At 46.6% G+C, this 27109-nt stretch overlaps 1 protein-coding gene across 1 annotated transcript in view; it reads left to right on the top strand.

Annotated features, from left to right (window-relative positions):
• Positions 1 to 23661, top strand: part of OTOP1 (otopetrin 1) — a 37145-nt gene extending 13484 nt beyond the window's left edge. Inside the window, exons 2-6 of the mRNA XM_074350318.1 lie at positions 46 to 182; positions 4986 to 5044; positions 11447 to 11577; positions 14613 to 15541; positions 22167 to 23661. Of these exons, the coding sequence (XP_074206419.1) occupies positions 46 to 182; positions 4986 to 5044; positions 11447 to 11577; positions 14613 to 15541; positions 22167 to 22337 (1427 nt within the window). The 3' untranslated portion in view covers positions 22338 to 23661. The remainder of the gene's footprint in view (positions 1 to 45; positions 183 to 4985; positions 5045 to 11446; positions 11578 to 14612; positions 15542 to 22166) is intronic.
• Positions 23662 to 27109: the final 3448 nt, after the last annotated feature.

The following is a 27109-nucleotide window of genomic DNA, read 5'->3' as shown; positions in this document are numbered from 1 at the left end:
AACACTTACATGTGTGTGTTTCTAACACCCGTTCCCCTAATTTAGGTAGCATCACATTGTTTGCAGCCATTACCATCATCCTGGGATGCCTTAAAATTGGGTACTTCGTTGGATTTTCTGAATGTTTATCAGCCACTGAAGGAGTTTTCCCTGTCACACATGCAGTCCACACTCTGTTGCAGGTAAACCACGTGGTCTTTGCTTATGTTGCCTTGGTTTCTGTTAAGCGTATCCCAGGGTATGCAAAACAGGATACTTGGCGGGGCAGTGTGAGGCGAGGCTCAGTCCTTTTAGCTTCCTCCGCTGTAAAATGGGACTGCGTGTCCTCTTGGCCATTTTAAGGGGAATCTTATGAAGCAGAACTTACACTGATGAAGAGTCGGGAAATTCTGCCAAGTCAGAGGCAAACAGAAAAGGCTTGGGGGAATTTAATCGACGGTTTTATTGAGATAAAATTCACCTGCCATACAATTTACTCATTTAAAAGTGTACAATTCAGCGGGTTAGTATTTCATAGGGTTGTGCAATCCTCACCACGATCAATTTTAGAACATTGTCATCACCCCTAAGAGACTTTGTGAGCCATTACAGTCATGCCTCTGAGTCATTGAAACACTTCTTTTTGTTTGCCTACTTGTGGATTAAAATCTTTAGAAATGTGTGAGAGGTTCTTTCTCAGCATTGGTCAACATGGTTTGGCTAAAAAGTGAGGATTTGATATATAATTTAAATCTATAGCTTAGAATCAGAAAAATCTCATGTCTGAAAAAAAATCTTAGATGGGCCTCCAGTGTAGTTTCCAGAAATCCCTGGAGATGGCACTCAGAGTTGAGATAATAATAAAGGAAATACTTAGTACTTCTCTGGGACTTTAGAATAGGCAAAGTGCTTTTCATTCATCACTTCGTGTAAGGCTCCCAGCAACTCCACAGGAACAGCTGTTGGATTGTCACACACAATCCTAAGGAAGAAGTTGGAGGTCAGAGAGGACAAATGACTTGCCCAAGGTCACAGTCAAGACACAGTTCCTCTCCATGCAAGTCACCCCGGAAGACCATGGACTTGGTCCAGTGGTACTGCTATTGCTCAAAATATTTCTGGATTCTCAGTTTGGGAACGTCCTTCAGGACCTATTTCTCATCTCCAAACACCAACGATGCCATTTTTAACCTCTGTCCTTTATAAAAAGTGGTCTCCACTCTGTGTACCTCTGTACAGGTGACTGCCTGTCGGGTCTTGGTGACTTTAGGGTGCTTCTTGAGGTCAAACACATTCTCGCAAGTGGAGCTCCTTGGGGGCTGTGCCAGGTGGGCTTGCATCATCTGGCCTCTGTGGGAGCCCTGGTGGAACTGGGCAGCAGCTTCCAGGGAGACTGGTTTGAAGGGGTCACCTTGCATTCTGAGAGTTGTTACAGGCTGAATGGGGTCCCCCGCATTCATATGTTGAAGTGCTAACCTCCAGGACCTCAGAATGTGACTGCGTTTGGAGACAGGGTCTTGACAGAGAGAATTAAGGCTAAATGAGAAGACATGTGAGCTGTAGGGGGCTGTAAGCTGGGATGGACTGGAGCCATGGTTTAGTGTAGCACTTATAAGCATGAACTCTGGTCAGACGACCTGGCTCCAGCTCATACCAGCAGTGTGACCTTGGGCAAATTACTTAACCTCTCTGGGCCTCATAGGGTCTCATCTGTAAAGCACCTCCTCTGTGGGGTTGTTGTGAGGATGAAGGCGCTGATGTGTTTGAAGCATTTTGCAGTGAGTGCTTTGTCTAGACTGACAGCCGCCTAGGAGCTTCAACTTTACCTTGAGGGCAATGGGGAGCCATTGAAGGCTCCAGGCAGAAGAATGGCCTGAACAGATTTGAGTTTTCAGAATATCACTCTGTTGCTTGGTGCGCTGGCGATCTCTTTTCTTCTTAATTTAAGGCATTGTATCAATCAGTCAGTCAGTCAATCAATCCATCTTTCTATACCTATTGGACACGCCCTACATGCATTTGCTACATTCAATGATGGGAAAGTGAAAAATATTATTTTTTAGAAATAGATTTATTTTTAGATTGTGGTAAAATACACATAACATTTGCCATCTTAGCCATTTTTAAGTGTACGTTTCAGTAGAGCTAAGTATAGTTACATTGTCGTGTAACTTCTGGAACACTTTCATTTTGCAAAAAATCAAATTCTGTGCCCATTCAACACTAACTCCTGATTCCTACCACCGCCAGCTCCTGGCAACCATCATTCAACTTTCTGTCTCTATGAATTTGACTACTTTCTGTCCCTGAATCAGACAAGTGGAATCATACAGGATTCGTCCTTCTGTGATGGGCCTGTTTCACTCAACATCATGTCCTCAGGGTTCATTCACATTGTAACAGGTGTCAGAATTTCCTTCCTTTTTTAAGGCTGAATACTCTTCCATTGTATTGATGGACCATATTTTGTTTATTCATCCATTGATGAATATGCGGGTTGCTTCCATCTTTTGGCCATTGTGAATAGCGTTGTCATGAACATGGGGGTACAAATACCTTTTTGAGACCCTGCTTTCAATTCTTTTGGCTATATACCCAGAAGTGAGATTGCTGGATTATATGGTAATTTAAAAATATAGTATATCTTTACTGAAAAAAGTGAAAAAGAGACTAAGAATTCATCTGTAAGTCCATCAACTGAAATATTTGTTGTTTTTATGTGTTCCTTTCATTCTTTGTACTCAAGTGTACATTCTTGTCAATATTTTACATGCAAGGTGCAGAATTTTCTGTTTAGAGTTTTACACTTTAAAAATAATAAACTTTTTTTGTGTTGCTATGTAGTCTTTATAAAAGTGTTAGTTAAGTAGCCATCTAACTTAGAATTCATGGATAAATACTAATTTGCTCCACTGTTTCCATATTGGTAGGCTAAATGTCATCTTTATCAGAAGTCACTGCTACCTGTTTTGTAAATTGTTGGATGTTTCTTCCTAATTATTAGAGAAATGCCAATGAAAATCACAATGAGGTATCACCTTGCATTGATCAGAATGACCATCATCAAAACGTCTACAAACAATAAATGCTGGAGAGGGTGTGCAGCGAAGGGAACCCTCCTATATTATTAGTGGGAATGTAAACTGGTGCAGCCGTTATGGAAAACAGTACGAAATTTCCTTAAAAAACTAAAAATAAGGCTACCATATGATCCAACAAGTCCATTCCTGGGCATATATCCAGAAAAGGTGAAAACTCTAATTTCAAAAGATATATGCACCCCAAATGTTCATAGAGTACTAGTTATAAGAGCCAAGATGTGGAAGCAACCCAAGTGTTCATCAATAGATGAATGGATAAAGAAGAGGTGAGATATGTATATATAATGAAATATTACTCAGCCATAAAAAAGAATGAAATACTGCCATTTGTGGCAACATGCATGGACCTTGAGATTATCATATCAAGTGAATTAAGAAAGAGAAAGACAAACATTATATGGTATCACTTATATGTGGAATCTAAAAAGAATGATACAAATGAATTGTATATAAAACAGAAACAGACTCACAGACATAGAAAACAAACTTATGGTTACCATGATGCAAGGCAGGTGGGGGAGGGATAAATTAGGAATATGGGATTAACAGATACAAACCACCATACATAAAATAGGTTAACAACAGGGATTTACTGTAGAGGACAGGGAACTATGTTCAGTATCATGTAATAACCTATAATGGAAAATAATCTGGAAACAAATAACCAAGTCACTTTGCTGTACACCTGAAACTAACACAATATTGTAAATCAGCTATACTTTAATTTTTTAAAAAAAGTTTAAAAAAATTGCCAGATGTTTCAAGAATCATGCCCTGAAAGTGTCTTTCAGGGCAGGAGAGTAGATCTAAGGTAAAACAATGTGGAGGAGAGGGGATGTGTAAGTGCTTTTTGTGGAGTGTTGTCTGATTTTCTTTGTATAGCACTTAATTGCAGAATGAAGGCAACTGTACGAAGTGCTCAGCTCTGTTTGGCACATAGTAGGTGCTCAACACATTTTTGTGTCTAACTAAGGCCCCAAATGCTTTAGGAGCTCAGATGGTGCCTAGGGCATCAGGGGTGCTCATCCGATGTCCGCAAATGAGTAAACTGACAGGTGAGAGATTTACTGAAAATGTTCCCACTCCACGCGCTGTTCCAAGTAGTTGACACGATTTATCATATTTCACTTTTCACAACACCCTCCAAGGTAGCTTCCATATCATCCCCATTTCACAGGTGGGAAAACAGACTTACCCAGGATGAAGGGAGCTAGGATTTGCACACAGGTCCGATACCGCCCCCGTTGTGTTCAGCCCCCATCGTGAGTTGCTTCTGGTGACCCTGTGGCTGGGGGACTGTGAAATAAGAGACTGTGTAGCACAGGAAACTACATTCAATAGCTTGTAATAACCTATAATGAGAAAGAATACGCAAAAGAATATATATGTATAACTGAATCACTATGTTATATACCAGAAACTAACACAACATTGTAAATTGCTTCAATTAAAAATAAAACCCATCATGAATCAGTTCTGTTCTTCATTTAAAGCACTTGAAATTTGGTTTCTGGCCACTGGCATAGTACCTGTTTAGTGGGTCTTTCTTGAATGAAGCCCAACATGGGTGATATGAACAGGTGAACAGGGGTTGTGACAGGTGGGCTGCCCCTCCCCAAACCCTGCCCATGGCAGACACCCGCATCGATCACAGCACCACTTCCTCCGACACAGGAGGCCTCCGTCTGATTCTCACAGCAGTGTCCCTGGAGCGCTGTCTCCCCCGGGAACGGCACTGCCAGCTGAGCTGAGGATAGTGACCTGCTGTTTTGGGGGCTGGAGGTCACTGACGTTCCCGATGTGTCCTACACCCTTCCCTTAAGTCTTGTAGCATCCCAAGTGTGTAAGTACAGTGATGGTTTTCCTCCTGATGCATCGTTCTTTTCTTCCTTTATTTTCATCTAGGTGTATTTTCTCTGGGGGCATGCAAAGGATATCATCCAATCTTTCAAAACACTGGAAAGGTAAAACTTGTGGGTAATTGCTTTCTGTGTTGAATTTTGTGTTCATTTAGAATGAACAGAACTCATCACTGCCACCTTGCTTGGGTTTTAAATATGGGACCAACTCTCCTCTCCATCCTGACAAGCAAAACCTTTAGTCGTGGCCAGGGGAGGGGACCCTCCGCCTTCCGTCTCTTCCAGGACAGCCCTGGAAGTAGAGTGATGTGGGTTGAATGTCAACTCTGCTCTCTTAGACATCTCCCCCTTTATAAGCCTCGGTTTTCCTCCTCTGCAAAATGGGGATAATAGCATTGTCAACCTCTGGGGACTGAAGGAACTCATTGGTGTGAAGCTTGTGCCTGGCATGGAACAGGGACGAAGTAAGTGTGGGGTCTGTTATTACCTCTGTCCAACCTCTCTCTCGATGATTGTGAGGATCAAGGAAGAGAACCTGCAGGATAATGGAGTGAGTTACCTAAATGCAAGGATTGTTATTGTGTAAGGAGCTCTGTGTGCTCACATACAGAGGAAGCAAGTCATCAGTACTGGCTTTATAGAAAGATGCCTCATGGTAGAAACGGTCAATGAGGAACAGAAAACTCCCCCAGGACCATCTGAAATGAAAACTAATATTTAAAAGATTGTATACAACCACCAGCTGGAACTATTTTAATAGAGTATTGAACTAGAAATAACTTTCACCAAACTTATTATGCAAAAAGGATCAGCTTCAATGAGAAGTGAAGCATCTCTTGAGCTCTTGCTGTGTGCAGAGCCTGCTGCCTGGTGATGTGCAGTGGTAATGGGCTGAGGTATCCCGAGCATCATCCTGGGAGTGTGCAGCCTGCGGTCTCGCCCGTGCGGCCCAAGCCTTTGCCCTGGGCTTCAACCCCAGTCTTAACTTGAGAAGCCACGCCTCCTGGCAGAGGAGGGGCAGGATGTGGGCGCCAATTCTTCTGCCCCTAGGGGAGAGAAATGGACAAATGGGGTCTAATGGACAAGTCAGGGACAAATGAAGTCCAGGCCCCAAGGATATAGCAAAGGCAGCTTAACTTGTCCCTTAGAGCAGGACAAAGACTTCCACATCTGTCCTCACATTTAATCTGGGCTCTGTCAGGGTGACTATGGTAACTATGCTTCTCTGCGTTAAATGGTGTGGCAGTGGGTTCCAGCAGGTTAGGGAACTTACCTGGGTCTCCAGAGTACAAGTGGCCAGCCCGGAATTTCCATCCAGTTTCTCCCATTTCATGTGCTGGGCAGCGAGGAGTATGTGTGTGTTGCTTCCCCCTCCTTCCATCAGTGAGGCTGGGCTCTTCTCGCAGCTTGGAGAGAACTTACTGATTTTGTTCTGGGACATGGGCTTTGCTTCATCTACTCCAGAGACATTCTTTAAAAAATGTACTTTTTTCCCCTGATAAAACTTGTAAGGATATAATAGAATTTAAAAATCACCATAATGCCATTGTTATGGACTGAATGTTTGTGTCTGCCCCTAAATGCGTATGTTGAAGCCCTAACCTCCAATGTGATGGTATTAGGTGGTGCCTTTGGGAAGTGATAGGTCATGAGGTCATGAGGGTGCAGCCCCTACAATAGCATTAGTGCCCTTAGATTAGAAGAGGAAGAGACACGAGAGCTCTCTCTCTCTCCGAGAGCACCCAGAGGAAAGGCCATGTGAGGACACAGTGACAGGCAGCCGCCTGCCAGCCACGAAGAGAAGCATCACCAGAAATCAACTCTGCGTGCACCTGGATCTTGGACTTTGAGCCTCTGGAACTGTGAGAAATAAACACCTGTTGTTTTATTCTAGCAGCCAGAGCTGAGACAGCTGCCACCCAGCGGTAACTAGTTACATTGTGGTCTGTTTCTTTCCAGTCTTTTTTTGTGACTAGAGATATATTTTTTCTTTTTCCTTTTTACAGTTGTGGTCCTGCTCTTCTTGCTCTGTTTTCCCTTTTCCTTTTGTTGTTAACATCTCCCTCGTTGGTCTTTTTCTACACCGTGATCTTTGCTGGTTGCACATTTTGCCATTGCTGTGGTTTATGGAACCGGTACCTTGTTGTGTTAGTCAGCTCGGGCCGCACGCTGGGGGACTTAACAACAAAAACTTATCTTCTCACAGTTCCAGAGGCTCCAAGTTCCAGGTCAAAGTGCCAGCAGGTTGGTTTCTGGTGAGGCTGTCTCTGGGCAGAGTGAGAGAGCTCTCTGGTGTCTCTTCCTCCTCTTAGAAGAACGCCAGTCCTACTGGATCAGGGCCCCACCCTTATGACCTCATTTAACCTTTATACCCATTTATACCCTAAATGTCTCTAAGTACAGTTGTTACCCCAAAGGGGGAAGGAAAAAGATCCCAGTTCTTGTCTTACTGGAAAGACAAGAATTCAGGTGGGAGATGGGAGCATTGTGTAGCGAAAGACTTTAAAGGGTTTATTAGCAAAGGGCAAGTACCCCTCCAAGAACAGGAGGCGGGCTGATCCAGGGGCAGGTGGCAGTGGTCTTTGTTTGCCCCCTTCTCTTATACCCTTGCTTAGAGGTGGTCCCTTGATTGATTGACAGCTCTTGCCCCTGGAGTGCTTGGTCATGCTCGTCCCGTTTTGTGCATGTTCTGACCCATGATGCACATAGGAAAGCCCATGGGGGAGCCTAAACCGCCATGCTAATTACATTACAAAGGGCACTGGGTCCTGTCCAGTTAGGTCCCTGTCACTGCTGTGCAGTTGCAGCCCTCGGGTTCTAACCGGTTGCTTGCTGGCGCTCATTTGGAGGAAGTAAAGCCCCTTTATGCCGCAGCAGGCAAACCGCCATCTTCCGGACCATGCTCCCCCTCCCGCACCTTAGCTGCCCGTGCCCCGCTTATCTAACTACCCGACACAGTCACACTGGGGGTGGGTCTTCAGCATGTAAGTTCTGAGGGGACACATCCAGTCCATACACCTCTTGTTGGACATCTAATTTGTCTGAAAGCTTTTGTTGTTGTTATAAATTGTGCTCTAATGAACATTTTTCAATGAACAATATTTTTGGACAGCTCTGATTAATTTCTTAGCTTAAACCCCTACAAGCAGAGTTGCTGGCATCAAGGGTGAGATGTTTTCAACAAATGCAGATTGGGCAGCCTGTCGTCCCCAGGAACTCCTGGCTGAGTCTGTGGGCTTTCCCGTTCATAACGCATTTTCTTTTACATGTATTACTCATGAGAACCTCTCTAACCCTGTCAGTTAGAGACAGTAGGTATGATCGTGATTCCACTTAGCAGAGGAGGAAACTGAGGAATGAAGCAAAGGTCCACGGTCAGGCAGCTCACTTGGGCATCACTGGATGGGACCTGAATGTTGACTTTAAATCCACGGCTATTTCCATGGCATCGCAGCAGCTGAGGTGGCCAGCGGGGTTTGCTGGGTGAAGTCTTTCTCTTTGCTTTAGTCACTATTCAATCAGAGCCTCAAGGACACTTGGGCCCATTTCCCTCTATGCAGAAAAGGGTCTTCGGCTTGCTTTCTAGGTCTGTGCTATCCGATATAGCAGCCGCCAGCCACACGTGGCTATGGAGCACTTGAACTGTGGCTGGTTTGCACTGAGATGTGCCATGAGTGTACATGACACACCGGGTTTTGGAGATTAAAATAAAAAACAGAATGTAAAATATCTCAGTGATGACTGTTTTAGTATTGATTCTATGTTGACATGGTGGTATGTTAGATATAGTGGGTTTAACAAAATATGATTAAAATTGTTTTTTCCTGTTCCTTTTTGCTATTCTTTTACTGTGGCTACTAGGAAACGGAAAATGACTTATGTGGCTTGCATCAGTGTCTTGCATTATCTTTTTTTGGACAGTGCTGCCCTAAGCCACGTACCTAGACATTTCCCATGAGAACTTTTCATCTGAGGGAACCCTGAAGGACTGGGACACAGTCCTGCCTTGACCTTGCTTCTTGAGTGACTGGAGACAAGTCACTTTCTTGTCTCTGGGCCTCTTTCCTAAACTGGACAGTGAGTGGTTTGAACCTGCTATGCTTATAGCTTGATTTAGCTTGTTTTGATTGTCAGGCAAAGTGTTAACCATTTTTGAGTTACTTACCTCCTTTAGGTTTTAGAATTAGACTTTTCTTAAAAAAAGAAAATGGAAGATTTGACCATCCCACATGTGTCTGGCAACAAAGAGCTAGAGTTGGAATTGTTCCCTCCAGATAGAGTCTGGCCCCTTAGTTAGCTACAGTCCCCACCACCCCCTAATGTCACCCACTTCATTCACTGATGTTGTCTGCCAGGCCCTGGAGCTTTCAGAACTCAACACTCCTGGACTTACTCTTTTCTTTCTGGTCTTTCAAGCCAATATTCCAGTATCCATGCTTTTAGTACCTACAGGGACTTTTCTCCTGATGTGGGAAGTCCCTTTACTGGTTTGAGTCCTTTTCTTTTCTCAAGAGTGAAGTTTAGAGGAACAGCAGTTCCAAAAGGAGGGCTGGATACAAAAAGATGAGGTCAGCGATGTCTCACGAAAGCCTTCTCTTGATTGTGCTCTGGGGTTATGGGATCCAAGTAGGGGAGAGGCAGTCTGGCATGAGGAAGGGATGCCTGCCTTTAGTTAGCAGGACAGCTTCCAGCTCCAACCCACAGGAGGCTGCCAGCTCGCGGGGAGCATGCGTGGCAGAACAGGCAGCAGCTGTGGGCGGCAGCGGTCTCACCTGCCTGGGTGCAGAGGGTCTGGGATTAGATAGCTCCGTTTGGAGCAGGAAAGAGAAGAAAGGGGGAGCTGTGTGCATTATAAGTAAAAGAAAAGCCAGCTGGCCTGAGGCAAACAGCATTGTCTGCGTTTGTCAAAGGCTCTATACAATGCCTCCCCGATGCCCGAGGGGGAGGCTGGCCACGGTCTATAGTAACTGGGCAAGCGCCAGGCGCAAGAAGACGGGTAAGCGCCTAACTCAGACCCGCCCCCGCCACAGGTGACCGTTTCCTCCTCCACTTGTGCCTGGACATTGGGAAGCGGCCAAAGGAAGCTAGAATTCAAACGAGGAAAGGCTTTGCCTGCGGGTGCTCATGGGAGCCCCAGAGGAGTCTTCTGGGATTGAAATCCAGAGGAGAGGCAGGGTCAGGGTTGAGTACCCAGCTGCACCATTTTCCCTTAGGCAGGTGGTGGACAAGCGTGTCCTGGTTGCAGCCTCCGGCCTCTGCTTTCCAACTGGAAAGCGATCAGTTACACACAAGTTTCAAGGAATGCGTCTCTCAAATCACCTGCCTTTGCTGCACCTGCTCCACGCAAGGCCCTTCGTTAAGTACCCTGGACGCTGCTGATGCGAACACGTCCTCAGCTGGCAGCCACGGGGAGACTTCGGAGGTTTGGAACAGACAGTGACCTCATTGGAACCATATCCCCCCAGATCCCGTCTCTGTTTCCCACAGTCCAGAGTCCACTCTCCACGTCATTCTTTTTCTCCTTCCTCAAGAGGCAGCGTGGCACATACAGAGGGACAGAACCCTGGGGTCGGACTAGAACAACCTTGTTGCTTGCTAACTTTCAAACCCCAAATGTGGTTACTTATTCTGTTTGTGACTATGGCCTAACTCCCGAGCCTATCAGACTTCAGCATCTCCGCGGTGTCATCACAGAACAGGCTCTTTCTATGTTTCCACTCTGCCATCCTCAGTGGGTGAGGGTTTCAGCCCATGCTGGTTGCTTTGTGGTCACAAGGTAGCTGCCGCAACTCCAGCCTTCATGTCTACGTTCAAGGCTGGAAAAAATGGGGAGAAGCACAGTAAATAGGCTTTTCTCATTCTTACCTCTTTCATCAAGAAAGCAAAAGCTTTTCAGTAGTTCACAGCAGATTTCACCTTACTGGTCAGAATGGCCATGCCTAACTGCAAGGAGACCAGATAGTGTGTCTCTGGTTTGTTTTGGTGTCTTCAGAAGTAACTGGTAAGACTGAGGGGGTGGATAATAATCATGCGGTTGGCCAACCAACAGTAAGGGCGTACCCAACTCTCCAGATTCTCAGTGTAGCCCTTTCATCTTTTCTTCATCATTCTCTCCTCTTCCTTTCTGGGAGAAAGGGTTTAGGGTATGGTGGGGTTGGTAGCCTGCTTTGAGGAAACTTCCATGCCTGTATCCCTGCTTCCAAGACCCAGTACGTTTTTGTCCCATAGACAATGAGTTGAACACTGGCAAGTTCAAGATTAAGGTCGAGTGCCAAGACTATGGTTTTGGAAGTTTCCAGAGAACTGCTTCTCCCAGGCAGGCAGGGAGGGGACCCACCCAGAGCCTGAGATGCCAGACAAAACCACAATCACGGCTAAGAAGGAGGCGTGTGTGTGTGTGTGTGTGTGTGTGTGTGTGCGCGCGCATGTGTTTAATGTCTCTATCTCACCCCAAGGGGCTTGGAGCTTCCCAGGGCTGCTCCAGAAATAAATCCTTGTGTTTTTCAGGTTTGGGGTGATCCACTCGGTGTTCACCAACCTGCTTCTGTGGGCCAACAGCGTCCTGAATGAGTCAAAGCACCAACTCAACGAGCACAAGGAACGGCTCATCACCCTGGGCTTCGGGAACATAACCATAGGTGAGTGGTAGCAGTGGCCCCGCCGCCACGTGGGAATGTCTGGGAACCTGCAGAGACCAGGCTGTTCAGAGCTGGAGGGACGGGTTTCAGGGTCCGTCCAGCTCAACATCAGTCAGACAATCCTCTGTTGTTGAAAATCTTTCAAAACCTCCCAAGTCTCTCATCCTGCCTCCTTAAGTAGGGTGCCCTGAGCATAATGAAAGGTTTCTCCCACGACTCAGGGACATGTCAGACCCAAGGGCCATCATTTTGAGCGCCGTTTCTCACGGTCCAGTTTGGTGTGGAAACGAAGGTCTTTGTCTACAACCGTGGAAGACGGGTGGTTGTTTCTGTTTGTGTTTTTAATGAAACCTCTGTTACTAATACTTTCTATTAAAAGTGTAGCTTTGAAAAATCCATACAAGGCTAATGGTATGTTGTGGTTAATTGGTTTTCGTTCATTTGAAGGTTTTATTCAACTCTGCTTGGTTGGCCATTTTCCATCTTTATTTCCCCCTGTTCCTGTAGCGCTAATCTTTTTATTTTCTTTCAAAGTTCTTTAGCATTTGTGATCTGTCACTTTTCTATTAGGACACTGGGGTTGAGAAAAAGGCAGGGAGGGGAGGGGTAGAGGAAGGAGCAGTATACTAGAACTGGGTGTCTCGGGTTTGGGTCCTGTTCCCATCACGTACAAGCTGTGTGACCTTTGGAAACCATTCGACCTCTCTGAGCCTTCCTTTTCTCATTCATAAAGTGAGGGCACCTGAACCATGGACTTTCCACGAGTCCTTCCAGCTTTCGTGTACTGCATCTCTGTACTTTATTCAATGCCAGGGCAGTCACGGAGAGAACTTTAAACCCGTTTCCTCACCAGTGGGGTGGGAAAGACAACAGCAGGGGTGCACGTGATGTGTCTTCACCAACCCCAGCTGGCAGCCCGCTCTTGGGATGGCCACTCTCTTGGTATCAAAACCAGTAACAGCAAGGACAAGAATAACAAAAATAGAGTTTTATTAAGCATTTTTTTGAGTGGCTGGGACATTAAATTCTGCCCCAGTACTCTGAGGTAGGCTACAATGACTGCATCATACAGATGAAGCCATTGAGCCACAAAGTTAAGTAAGTAACCCAAGGTTGCACAGTGAGTAGGTGATTGAGCCAGGGTTTGAATCCTAGCAATCTGGCTTCAGAAACCTCTGCGAAAGATGAGATGAGATTAATTTATTTAAAAAAGGAGTCCATCAGCACTAACATTCTGTTAATCTGAACGTTTTCCTCTGATTTCTTCCCTTATCTTTTGCATCATATTGTACTGGGTCATAAGTGGCGGGGAACTCCTTAGGAACTGAACATTTTAGTGTTCTGCAAAGGCGCTACCACAGAGCTATTAATGCTGCCACAAAGAGCTTTTGTCTGATTTTGTAAGTAGTATATGCATATCATATCATAAATTAAAACCACTGTTTTACAAAGTGTAAAGAAACAAACCCACCGTGTCACCTACCCGGGAGTGCAGTCAAGTGCTGTTAACATCTAGTGATTTTTGGTAGAGAGTTACTTTTTATTCATTTATAGTTGAGATTATACTGCAAATATTCAATGTTTTTTTTTTCTACAACCTACAATAAGAAACAGATTTTACACTGCAACCCAAATGCACACATCCCTGCATGTATATGCATGTGTGTATGTCATGAAATAATAATCTTACTATATCAGAGACACTCTTAAATTTATATTATATTTGATTCTGTTCATTCAATCCCATTTTATTCCATTACAATTCCATTAAAAAATATTGATTGCTTCTCTCTAAGTTGATTTCACAACTGAGTTCCAGGTTGTGATGTGCATTTAAAAATACTGGATATAAAATTTGTTCTTATTTTTTTCCCATTGTATTGTAACATGATTCTTTTCTTGTGTCATTAAAACACAACTTGATTTTAACTTTTAATGGCTGCCTACGATTCTATTGTAAGGGGATATCAAAATTCACTTCACACTTTCTAAACTGTTAAGGTGTTTTTCTTTCTCAAAAACCCACAACAACAACAAAAAACCAAAAAACAAAACAAAAAAAGCCCCACGCACAACAAAATTTTACCTAATGCTTTGATTATATTTTTGACTTTTCCCTCAGAATAGATTGGAATCATAGGCCAGAGACTTTATATCATCCTTAAGGTTTTTGTTGTTTATTTCATGATTAATTTACAAAATTTCCCCTCCTAGTTATGAAACGGCCCTTGGCACCATCGCCAGGTGTCTTCCGGAAGGTGGTTCCGGCTCATGCCACACTGGCTAGCTTCGGATGTTCTCAAGAGGAAAATCTTTGCTGACAAGACGGGACGTTTTCCCTCACAAAGTTGTTTTTTAAAAATAACTTAAAAATCACACATGTAAATCCTATTCATATAGAAGGTTTAGGAAATACAACAAAGCAAAATCTAGAGGAAAATGACACACTGTGCACCGTAAACTTACAGCATCGTATGTCAGTTACATCTCAATAAAGCTGGGAAAAAAGACATTCTAGACATTTCTTTTACTGAAAAAAACAAAGAAAAATCACCTGCCATTTTCCCCACCCAGAGAGAACCATTGGTAACATTTTAGTTTATGCCTGTCCAGATTTTTTTCTGTCTGTCTGCCTCTCTCTCTATCTACATAAAGTTATGTATCGTCTGTGTATCTACTTGGAAGAACAAATTCATACTCTATCCTCTTTGGGAAACTGCTTTTGTTCAACAGTATCTTGTGAACATCCTTATATGTTGTCCAGGAAATTTCTGCAATACGATTTTCAATGGCTGGGCAATAATCTGATGTCTGGATAAGATGTAATTCACGTAATTAGTCCTCTTTGGGGGGTATTCCTGGCTGTCAATTTAGCCATAATATTAAATGTGATAATACGCCATGAAACACATGAGCTTTTAACTCAGCAGGCAAACCCAAGCATGAATCCACAGGAAGGGTATTTCTTTGTGGTTTGCCGTGTGGCCACTGAACATGCTAATCGCCCTCCCTTGCGATCTGCCTCTGTCCCCTAGTCTTAGATGACCACACGCCTCCGTGTAACTGCACGCCCCCAGCACTCTGCTCTGCCATCTCGCAGGGGATCTACTACCTCTACCCTTTCAACATAGAGTACCAGATCCTGGCCTCCACAATGCTCTACGTCCTGTGGAAGAACGTCGGGCGCAAAGTGGACAGTCACCAGCACCAGGAGATGCGGTTCCGGTTTCACGGGGTCACGCCAGGCTCGGCCCTGGGCCTGACGGCGCTGGCCACCACGATTGGGGTGGTGGTGGTGTATCTGATTCGGATCGGGCGCTCCAAAACCAAGAGCGAGTCGGCCCTCATCATGTTCTACCTCTACGCCATCGTCTTGCTGATGCTCATGGCAGCGGCAGGGCTGGTTGGGATCTGGATCTATAGGGTAGATGAGCAGTCCCTGGATGAGTCCAAAAACCCAGCCCGCAAACTGGACGCGGACCTGCTGGTGGGCACTGCCTCCGGCTCCTGGCTCATCTCCTGGGGCTCCATCTTGGCCATCCTCTGTGCGGAGTCCCGCCCCCCGTACACCTGGTACAACCTGCCCTACTCCATCCTGGTGGTGCTCGAGAAGTACATCCAGAACCTCTTCATCATTGAGTCCGTCCACCGAGAGCCCGAGAAGCTCTCCGAGGACATCAGAACCCTGCGGGTGGTCACGGTCTGCAACGGCGATACCACGCCCTTTGCTTCTTCCTGCCCCAAGAGCGGACCTGCGGCTGGGGCCGGGGCTCCCCAGGGCAGCGAGCTGCCACCTGTGGCCAATGGAAATATGTGTCTGAGTGAGGTTGGCAGCAAAGAGGAAGAGGAGAGAAGCTGCGAAGGGGTCCCGGCCCCGGCCCTCTGTCCCCATTTCCTGCAGGGCAACGCCCAGAGAAGAGTCTTAAGGAATATTGCGGCCTTTTTGTTCCTCTGCAATATTTCGGTAATCTGCCTCAAGTTATTTCTTTATTTAAAAAAAATCAATTAAGCTATTTTCTTTGCCTTTTTCAAATAAGGAATCGAGGCAGCTTGTAATCAAAATCATTTAAGTGTAAGGAGAAAATAGGAACCTAGGCTCATATTCTGCAAATCCGTTTACCGAGTATTTGCTGTGTGCCAGAGGCTGGGCTGGGAACTAAGAATGAAAAGTGGGAGGGCTCAATCTTTTTCCTCAAAAAGGTCACAGCGTTAGTGGGAGAGGAAAACAAGGAAAAAATATAATGCAGTGAGTGTGGCCAGTGCTGGGACAGGGTCATGTGCAAGGTGTCATGGGAGCACGGCTTCAGGATGAATTTCAATGAGTAGGGAATGCTTGAAGTGAGACACTGTCTCAATTTGGAGTGCTTTTGGCTGCAAATTATAGAAAGCTTGACCCGCAGTGTCCTCAGTCTTAAAGACAAGAATTCTGGAGGTAGGCTGCTCAGGGTTGGCCTGGCAGCTGAACCCTATCATAAAGGATCCAGGCACTGTTCACCTTTGCCCTCGACCTTGGTTGATGTGGTGCACACTGCCACATGGTCATAGGATGGCTGCAGTGGCACCAGGCATTGCATCTTGGTTCAAGACAAGAAGGAGGGAAGGACTAGTGCTAGGCAGTGTCTGTGATGTGACCACCCCTGACTACAAGGGAGGATGGAGAAATGGATGGTTTGCTTTCTAGACTCTAAGATGGAAAGTAACAAGGGAGAAAATGAACGGTCTCAGCACCGTCTGCCTCAGCCTCAAGGAATGGTGGGAAGTTTACCAACCGTGGTCAAGGCCAGGACAAGCCTTGGGGCAGTTTGGGGCAGAGGGCACATGGTGTGCAAAGACACAGAGGCAAAGGACACTGAGGCCTGTCGGGCGAGCATCAGGAGCTTAGCGCGAATCCCGTACATGTGAAGCAGAGCGGCAGAGCGGGGATAGGATGGCAGGTCCGGCTTGAGCAGAGCTTGGTAAGCCTGACTGAGTCTGGTCTTCATGGTGAGGACAGTAGAGGACCCTCTGGAATTTGTGTTTTGGGATGATCCCTTGGCAGCAGCATGTGGAAAGGATGGAGAGAACTAAGACCAAAGTCAGGGAACCCGGAACAGAAGCCCTGCAGCCGCCCAGAGAGGAAATGATGGGAACGAACTCACACCAGACAGTGGCGGCGGGGATGGAGAAAAGGTAGAGAAATAGAAAGCTTTGTGTGTGGTTGGGTTTGTTCCAGAAGGACAGAGAGGGATGACAGGGCTTGGTAAGAGGGAGGGGGACCCAGCCTTTGGCACCACACAGGCCTCTGCAGTGACTGTGGGGATGCCCCGCTCACAGAGCTGGCCGATTATCACGGTCACCTCTCTGCTACCCACCTCCGTCTCATCAGGGCTGCTCTGTTTCCCCACGAACTCACTGGCTTTTACCTCCCCTCTCCCATTTCAGTCGGCACATGCCCAGGGGCTGCAGCTTTTGATATCATCCTACAGTCACGACATCGGGGGTGGGGGGCATCTGAAGCCGAAATAGCTATGTGTCTGCCAATCAAATCCAATTCTTGCTTTGGGTCACTGGGACCTCGGTCCCCCTCCAGGTCAGCAGACAGGTATGAGGAGCTCTGAAGGGAGAAGGGGTCCCAGAAGAGTTTGGCTCCAGTGGGCCCCCTTCTTCCATCTTAAAGACATTTATGGAGCACCTGCTGTATGCTAGGACCATTGTGGGCACAGCAGTGAACAAAGGAGTCAAACAGGGAAACAAGAGAGAGACGGAGGTCAGTGACTAGGGCGGGGCTGCACGTACTGAGGGGCTTATATCCCGGAGGGGGTCGGGTATCAGCTCAGATTCTTATAAAGTCCGAGCTGGTTCTAGAATGCCCCTAAAGCTTATTGTTTTTCACACACCGCGAGGTATGAAGATCTGTCTTTTCAGTGAGTTCAGAAAAGCCTCGTTCTCTGAGCTGCATCTTTGCTGCACCACCAGGTGGCGTGCTTGGCTTGCTCTTTTGGACCAGCTTGAGCTAGGACAGCACCGCCTGCAGTACTGGAAACAAGTGCTGATTGATTGATGGTCTGCTGGGACCCGAAGGCTGGGTTCAGGGCTCTGGACCCAGGAGGAGGCTGCGTGTTGTCCCTTCATCTTTGGGCTCCATCCCTGGTGGCCCCAGGCACTGCCTCCGTTCACTGAGGAGTGAGCCAGAGGGTGGAAATCATTGCAGGCTGATGTCTTAGGATGACCCGAGCCAACCCCATGGGCAGCACTTTGAAACTCCACGGTTGGCTCTCTATTGTCCCAGAGGCATGTGGCAGGGGCAGCGACTGTTCTCCAGGACCTGGGGGCTGGCACGGAGGCTGCAGCTGGAGGGGCTGGTGTGCATGTCCACGTGGGGAAATAGGCAGCTGCGGAGTGGACAGTAAAGAGAGGTGGATGTGATGATGGAGGAGGTTCGGTGCTGTGGGGACCTCGGGGGTCAGGAAGGCCTCCTCTGGAGGGAGGGTGGCTGGTGGTGTGGGGGCAGTCTGGGCAGAGCCAGGGGCATGGGGACCGCATGGATGCAGGGCAGGGCAGGGCTTGCTGGATGTGCCCAAGGTCCTGGAAAGCAACCCACGTGGCTAGAATTCAGAGAGCAGGGGACAGAGGCGTGAGAGGCATCAGGGCAGACCACACAGGGCCTCGTAAGCCACAGCCATTAACCTGGACTTAACCCTAAACACAACAGAAAACCATGGAAGAATTTTATGCCAGGAGTGACAGGATCTGATTCATGGGTTTTTTTCCTTTTAAATTAAATTAATTTAGTTGTGGTAGGAAACACATAACATTCACACGATTGCGCAACTATTACCACCACCAACCTCTAAAATTTTCTTCACCTTGAGAGACTGAAACCTTGTACTCACAAAGCAGCTCTCCCTTCCCTCCACCGCAGCCCCTGGCGAACGCCATTCTCCTCTTTTTCTCTGTGAGTCTGACTCTCTAGGTCCCTCATCTAAGTGGAATCATGCAGGATTTATCTCACGCAGCATGAGGACCGCCAGGTCCATCCACGGTGTAGCGTGGGAAGGGACAGGGATGCCAAAGGTGACCTGCAGATTCTGACTCGAGTTCCTGGGTAGATGGGGATGCCACTTACGGAGATTGGGGGCCTTGGAGGGGGAGCAGGCTTGAGAGGGGGCGCAGGTGGGAGGGACATTCAGTGGTGTCTCGAAGACATCCGAAAGGACATAACCAACAGGCAGATTTTTTTTTTTTTTTTGGTTTTCTCTTGCCGTGTAACCAGCGACCCCAAATGGATGACAAAAATAGCAACCATTTTACTAAGTGTCATGACCTTGTGGGTTCGGAATTCCGGCAGGGCTTGGCTGGACAGTTCTGTCCCTCGTGGCAGTGACTGAAGCTGGTGGAGGGGCTGGCTGGGTTGGAAAGTCCAAGAGCTGGTGCCTCGGGCTGGGGAGACTGGAAGGCTGCCCTCGGCCGGGACGCTCAGCTGCAGTGTCTGCTCCAGCCTGGGGGTCTCGGGGCAGGCGGACTTCTCAGCTGGTGGCTCAGGGCCCCAGAGCCAAGCTTCCAAGGGATTGGACGTGCCCGTCTCTTAAGGCTTGGGTGTGGAAATGGCACAATTTCTGCCATTTTTATGGGTCACGCAGTGACAGTGTCCATCCAGGTTCAAGGGAAAGGGACACAGATGGGCCCTCTCCCAAGGGGATGAATAGCAAGAATTACAGTCAACGTAACAGCAGATGGAAAGGTCTGGATTTCAGGAAAGAGGTGCACACTTTCTTCTTCCTTCCTTCCCGTTTTCCCTCCCTCTCTCCTTTTCTGAAAATACAGCCGCCACCGCGTGCCTACTGAGGGCCAGGCACTGGTGTGAGTGGTGGGAGTGCGACTGATCTCTGGTCTTCCTCCTGTGGGGCTGACAAACCAGATGGCAATAAACAGACAAGAGAGACTTCCCGGAGTGACTCGTGTCCTGCAGGCACCTAGGAAAGGAGGGTGTGCAGACAGTGCTTGGGGGGCCCCTGTAGATCAGAAGGTTGAGCTGGTGGGAAAGGCTCTTCAGGGGTCACATTAGAGCCCAGGGCTGGATGGCAGGAGGGGCTGCGAGTGCTCCAGGCAGAGGGGGCAGCCGGTGCAAAACTGCAGGTGAGATGAGCTTGCCTCCTTTGAGAAGAGGGGAAAGGCATGTGACTGGGCTGGGTGGGTGGGAGATGATCCTGGGGGTGGGTTGGGAGTGGGAAGGGATCAGCTCACAGAGGGCTGCCCCCTGTAGGGGAAGATTTTATTTTAAGTGAAGACTGTAGCTGTTTAACCAGGGAAGGGACACGATCTTATTTACAGAAGAAATCAATCTGGCTCTGAGTGGTGAATAGACGGTGGAGTTGAGTGTAAGCATGGGCCGCTGCATCAGTCCAGGTGAGAGAGGGAGTGGTGGCCTGCACAGGTGGAGCAGAGAGTGATGGGTGGGTTGAGGATGTCATTTTGGAGGTGCGGTCGTCAAGACTTGCAGATGGATGGGATGGCAGGTGGATGGTTCTGAGAGTAAGTGGGAAGGCCAGGATGATGCATAGAGTTTTCACTGAGTGAGTGGGAGGAAGATGTTGCTGATGAGATAGGGGGAAGTGGGGAAGGAACGTTGAGTCTGAGATGTGTTTTAGACCACCAAGTAGCCTGTGGGCTGTAGGAGTCTGGAATTCTCCAGGCTAGTGATTTGGATCTGGAAGTCACAGGTTGATAGCTGGTATTTACAACCAGGACCACGTGAGATCATCAGGGGTCATGGGTATAGGGAGGGAGAGGACTCGGGAATGAATGAGCGCAGGGACCAGCCAACCTTGAGAGACTGAGCAAATGAGGGGGAGCTAGCCAAGGAGAGCAAGAAGGAGCAGCTGGCGTTGTAGGAGGACCCCTAAGGATGCAGAACCGAGAGAGCACTGTGGGCTGGAGATAAAAGTCTTGGAAGGTTCTGTATGGAGATGTCAATGATAGCCACGTGTATCAGTTACCTCTTGCTGTGTAAGAAATGACCCCCAAACACAGCAACTTAAAACAACAGACATTTATCATTTCACGGTTTCTCTGGGTCAGGAATCCAAGTATGGCTTGACAGTTGAGGGGGAGGGGATCTGTTTTCAAATCTGCTTATGCAGCTGTTGGCAGGATTCAGTTCCCAGTGGGTTGTTGGGCCAAGGGTTTGAGTTCCCTGCTGGCTGCGGGCCTGAGACCTCCCTCAGTTCCTGGCCACGTGGAATCTCCACGGGACAGCTCACAGAGTGGCAGCTGCTTCCTCCCTTGAGAGATGGAATGAGTGAGAAGGACTCCGGAGCCCTTCTGTAGCCACATCTCAGAGGTGCCATGGGACTCTTGTCATGCTCTGTTGGTTAGAAGTGAGTTGCTAGGTTCAGCCCAACTCGAGGGGAGGAGGCTCCACAGGACATGATTCCCAGGAGGTGGGACCACTGGGGGTCATCTGAGAGGCTGCCTGCCGCAGCGTGGGGCTGAAGCAAGTTGCAGAAGTGTCAGTGTGACAGAGAGGCCGGCCTCGAAGCCCGGAAGTTTAAGAGGAGTGGGGAAGGAGGAGCTGGGACAGGACCAATGAGTAGGTTCCATGAGCAACAAAAATAATAGGTTATTGCTTTATGTTTTGCAAACGTAGTTGCCATTTTATTCTCATCTGAGCCCTCTGAGACAGGTGTCAGTATCCCCATCTTACAGATGAGGAAACTGAGGCTTGGAGAGGTTCAATTACAGTCTATCAGTGGCATGAACCCAGGGCTGGCTCCAAGGCATGTGCTTCTCCCCCTGATTCGGGGGATGTGGGCAGGGCCTGAGCTGCCTCTCTAAGCCAAGACAAGCCAGAGAAAAGACCACAGAACTCACCAGCCCAGACCCACGTGATGGGGCTCTCCAAGCACCTGTGCTGGTATGTAAAGGTGGGCATGGGAAACGGGGGACCTCCACTGGAGGAAAACGCTGGGGGCTGTGGGAACACAGAGGGAGATCCCCCTCTGCCTGCTTAGATCAAGGAGAGCTTCTTGGAAGGGGAGGTGTCTCAGGACTTGGAAGAAAGTAGTACTTAGCAAAAGGAAGACAGGGAACCCTGATAGAGGAACAAGCGGGAGCAAAGCCCTGAAGACTGGGGAGAGAAAGGCACACTTAGGGGCTGAGCGCAGCCTGGGGAGGCCAGGGTGAAGGGCGTGATGAGGGACGTGGACGGGGGTCTGGTCACTGAGGGAATTTGGACTTTCTCCTGAAGGCAACTGGAGCCCTGGTGAGTGACCAGCAGAGGAGTGACAGGTCAGACGTGTGCTTTATAAAGACCACCCCTGCAGCCACATGGGGGTGGAGTGAAGGTGCTCACTGGAGTAGGGGGGACATGGGAGGTGTTGCAGCAGTCCGGGGGGAGACCAAGGGCTGGACCAAGGTGAGGGCTGCGAGGATGGAGAGAACCAGGTAGAGCGTTTGTACAGGAGTGGGGCTCCGTGGGCTGATGGGGGACTTGGCGCAGGGACTGCTGACCCCTGTGACAGGTGTGACCTGGTCTCCCCGAGCCCAGATTGGTGCCTGGGTTGGTGTGGGGCCCCAGGCGGCTGCTGGGACCCACTCTCCTTCTCTTGCAGCTCTGGATCCCACCCGCCTTCGGCTGCCGCCCTGAGTACGACAACGGATTGGAGGAAATTGTCTTTGGCTTTGAACCGTGGATAATTGTGGTCAACCTGGCCATACCCTTTTCTATTTTCTACCGGATGCATGCAGCTGCCTCCCTCTTTGAGGTCTATTGTAAGATATAATCTGTGTCCACATCAAAGACGGAGCAGGGAGCTCACGAGAGAATTCAGTGGAGCCACCTGGGAACCGGGAGGTCGGGCAAATACTGCCATACAAAGGCGAGAAGGGCTGCCTTTTGTCTGTGACAATTGTTTTTCCCATGAGCTGGAGTGGCCCATCACCCCGGGTGGATGTAAACACTTCAGATTAAAATCAGTGAGGTGGCTGAAGTCTGTCCTTGGTTAGTTAGTTCTAATCAAACCCAAATTACTTTCTCTCCTAAGTGAGATATTCTCTTTTAGAAGCATGTGATCCTAGATTGGGAAAAAAAAAACATATCCAGTTTATTTTTCATAAACATCATTTTCTCGTCTCATGTTATGATATTCAACCCTTTCCTGACCATCTACATTGTATAATCACCCTTACATTTTATCCTTCCCTGAGCTGATAAATGTGATTACAATCACATATAGTTTATACTGTACTTTCTGAATATGTTTAATTTTTTGAACAAGGATATTTTTATCATTCAGAAGGAAATTTGTGTCTAGATCAATATAAAGACATGTTTCTCACCTGAAATTGTGGCACATTTTCACTTGTAATCATTTTTAAGTTTTTAAAAAAAATGGATTTTACTGTCTTTCTCTCACTATAAACATATACATGATTATTTTAGAAAATTTGGACATTTCAGACCAGTAAAGAGAGAAAAATCACCTAGGATGTCACTGTTCAATTGACCATCATTTTTTTCTTCCAGTTTTATTGAGATTTAATTGATGTACAACACTGCATAAGCTTAAGGTGGACAGCATGATGGTTTGACCTACATACATCATGAAATGATTATCACAATAAGTTTAGTGACCATCATCATCTCATACAGATACAAAATTAAAGATAAGGGTCTTGACAGTCATTTTTTTAAAAAAATCTTGGTGTGTTTCTTTTAGCCACATGGGTGCATAGGATTCTTTTTATGTTGTTATTGTTATATGTGCCAGCGATGATGCAACATGTTGAATTCTGTATGCGTTTTCCCCTTACTTAACAATATGGCATAAACCTTTCCCCCACACTGATATAAACTCTTTGTAAATATCATTTTAATACTATATTATAGTCTATCAAGTACCATAATTAGTTTCCTGTTGTTGGTTTTAAAGTGTAATTTTTTGTTTTTATAAGTGACTGCAAAAATCAACCATATATGTAAGGCAATTTTTATATCTAGAATTGCTTCTCTAAGATCTAGACTTAAAATCAGGATGTCTGTCCAAAGGTTAGAAATATTTTAAAGCCTCTGAAGGAATATTGACATTTGGAATGGCTTTGTATACACTTTTTCTTAGTTATTTAAAAGTCATAATAAAATTAGTTTACTTCCTGTAAATTCTAACATGAACATCTTATCATCTGCATGTATTTTTTTGACAGCAGAGGCAATGGGGCATTAAGAAACACCATTTTTTTACATGACTAAAATACTTTATGTTCATTTTAGGTAAAAAGCTAAGAAATGGGCAGACAGACTAAAAACAAAGTAAAACATTATCTATCATACCTTCCATCTAGGGCTGTGGTTCTCAAGGCTGAAGGGAAGCCGTCTTGTTTTCCAGGGGACTTTTGCCAACATCTGGAGACATTTTTGATTGTTACCACTAGGGGGCGTTACTGGCATCGAATGCGTAGAGGCCAGAGAAACTGCTAAACAGTCTCTAACCACCTGACCTCCACCGCAAAGAATTATCGAGCCCCAACTGTCAGGAGTGCTGAGGCTGAGAAATTTCCATCTAGAGGTAATTGTTGATTTTTTGGTACCAGGGTACCTATTAGTACGCACACAGACAGACACACAGACACACACACAAATGAGATCGTTTCTATAAATACTGAATTTGCATGTAACATGCTTTATTTTTCTCTGAACACACCAGCATGCTTCTTAACGATTTTAGGGTCTCCAGGGCATTGATTCCCACACTTTAGTATGCATTAGACTCATGTAGGGAGCTTGTTAGAGTTCCTGCCTTCCCAGCTACAAGTTCCGCTTCCAGTGGGCAGGACCGGGGTCTGTGGTGCTTACCTAACCATCTCAGGTGACGCCAGCTCCCTTCCGGGAGCCTCGCCTCAGGAGTCCGTGGGCCCGAGTTAAGACTCCTGAACGACATTCCCTGACATTGTGTTCTCTTCTGCAGCGTGACTCCGGATGGCTTCAAAGGACATTCCGTGGAGGGAGGCATCATTCCTTAGTCAGACCCCGATGTTGGACATTTAGAGATATTTAAGTGGTTGCTTGCTTGTTCTTTGCTCTTATAAATGACACCGTGACAAGCATCTTCTGCTGGGTCTTTGTGCACATTGACAAACGACCCTGTGTGAGATGACTGCATGTGAATGCCAGTTCTGGTTGCTATTAACTTCCCCCTGTTCTAAGCACATTAGTACAGCCCTAGGGCCTCAGCCTGTGGGTTTCAGGCCCTGCCAAAGAGATAGAGGGAATCACAATAACACTGGGAAGAATTAAGTGGTCCAGAGGTGGTGTTTTGGGGTGGACATGGGGCATCATCAGAGCTCAGAAAAGTCAGCACCGTCGTGCTGGATTCGGGGCTTCTGAGGAGTGATCTTAAAGATGGATCATCTCTTGGCCGTAAACAGGAAGAGCCCACAGCATCAGGGATGGTTATTCCAGCCAGGCAGCTCCGACCCACAAGTAGTCAGTCATCCGGGCTCAACCAGCTTAGGCAGCAAGGAGAATTTATTACCTTAATGCCAATGCAATTCACAGCAGAGGAACCGGAGTGTGCAATAGACAAGTGTCAAGATCTCTGGGCTAGAGTAAGAGCAGTACAACTTAAAATTATAATGAGACACCATTTCCCGTTCATCAGATTGGCAAGGGTGGCCAAGATGAATAAGAAAGGGAACTCACATACGTGAGGTGGGAGAGTAAATTGGTAAAGCCAGACCGAAGAACAACTGACAACATTGACTCGGGCTGAAGGTGCACATTCCTTAGGACCTGGCGATGCTGCTCCTTGTGTGTGTCCAGAGATCCCCTCCCCACATGTGTAAGGAGACACGCTCAGAAATGTCTACTGTAGCAGGGCTTGTAATTGGGAAAACATCAGTTAGGAGTAGGAATAGATAAATTATGGACTATCCTTACATGGAAGACCACACAGGAGTGAAGAATGGATGGGCCAGAACAACATGTGTCAGCATGTGTAAGTCCCCAAGATAATGTCTAATTAAGAAGTAAGTAGCATATAATTATTAGAGAAACACAAGTTGAAACCACAATGAAGTATCACCTCACACCTGTCAGAAAGACCATCGTTAAAAAGTCCACAAACAATAAATGCTGGAGAGGGTGTGGAGAAAAGGGAACCCTCCTACACTGTTGGTGAGAAGATAATTTGATGCAGACACTATGGAAAACAGTATGGAGATTCCTTAAAAAACTAAAAATAGAGTTACCCTATTATCCAGCAATCCCACTCCTGGGCATATATTGAGAGAAAACTCTAATTCCAAAAGATACATGCGCCCTGATGTTCATAGCAGCACTATTTACAGTAGCCAAGACATGGAAGTGACCTAAATGTCCATTGGCAGATAACTGGATAAAGAAGACGTGGTGTATATGTATACACAATGGATCATTAGCCATAAAGAAGAATGAAATAATGCCATTTGGAGCAACATGGATGGACCTACAGATTATCATACTAAGTGAAAGATAAATATATGATATCACTTATATGTGGAATCTAAAAAAAATGACAGAAATTTAGTTACAAAACAAAAAAGAGACTCACAGACATAGAAAAGTAAGTTATGGCTACCAAAGGGGAAAGGGAGGGGCACGGATTAATTAGGAGTTTGGGATTAACATATACACACTACTATATATAAGATAAACAACAAGGACCTACTGTATAGCAGAGCGAACCATATTCAATATCTTGTAATAACCTATGATGAAAAACAATATAAAAGTATATATGTGTATAACTGAATCACTTTGCTGTACACCTGAAACTAACACAATATTGTAAATCAACTATATGTCAATAAAAAAATTCAGTAGCATAAAGGTATGATTGGTATGATACTATTAATATAATGTTTAAAAACAGGCAAAACAATTCTTGATACTTAGAGGATACATATACATGCAGTAAAATGATCAAAATATATGAGGAAAGGGTGCACCCCAAGTTCAGCACAGGGGTGACCTGCGGGCTGGGAGGGAGGGGCAGGACCAGAGTGGAGACTAAGCTGAATGCGTTCTGTGTCTGACATGTTTATGCCTTTGACAAAGTGACGGGTATAAAAGTAGTCATTATGTTTCCTTCTGTGCTTTTTTATATGCATGAGCTATTTCATAATAAAAACATTTGAAAGAAAGAGAAAAGAACGTCAGTGTAAGGAAGACAAACTCAGAGTCGTCACGGAAGGTAAATTTGCAATATTCACGCACCACTGCTGGGAGGAGGGTGTTAAGGCCACTGCCCTGCGGTCTTCCAGGAAGGTGGATCCCTGAGGTGGGGCAGCTCTATGTCGTTAGCTGTAAACATCACCTCCAACTGACTCCCCAGGGATGATTCCATGTTCAGCGGGAAACCCGACCTGGATTTGCCTTCTGATGTGGGTCCTCACTGTGGAGACTGATGCTCTGGGCATTCCAGTTGACAGCAAAATCCTACCTGTTCCTATGTGTTACAACTTGACCTGGGAGGAGCCTGCGCATTTGGCAGCTTGAGGTCATTTATCCCTGACCCCC

The sequence above is a fragment of the Camelus bactrianus genome, chromosome 2 (assembly GCF_048773025.1).
Source record: "Camelus bactrianus isolate YW-2024 breed Bactrian camel chromosome 2, ASM4877302v1, whole genome shotgun sequence".
NCBI classification, from domain to species: domain Eukaryota; kingdom Metazoa; phylum Chordata; class Mammalia; order Artiodactyla; family Camelidae; genus Camelus; species Camelus bactrianus.
Note: the sequence above shows the minus strand (reverse complement) of the source record. Positions and strands in the feature narration are given on the sequence as shown.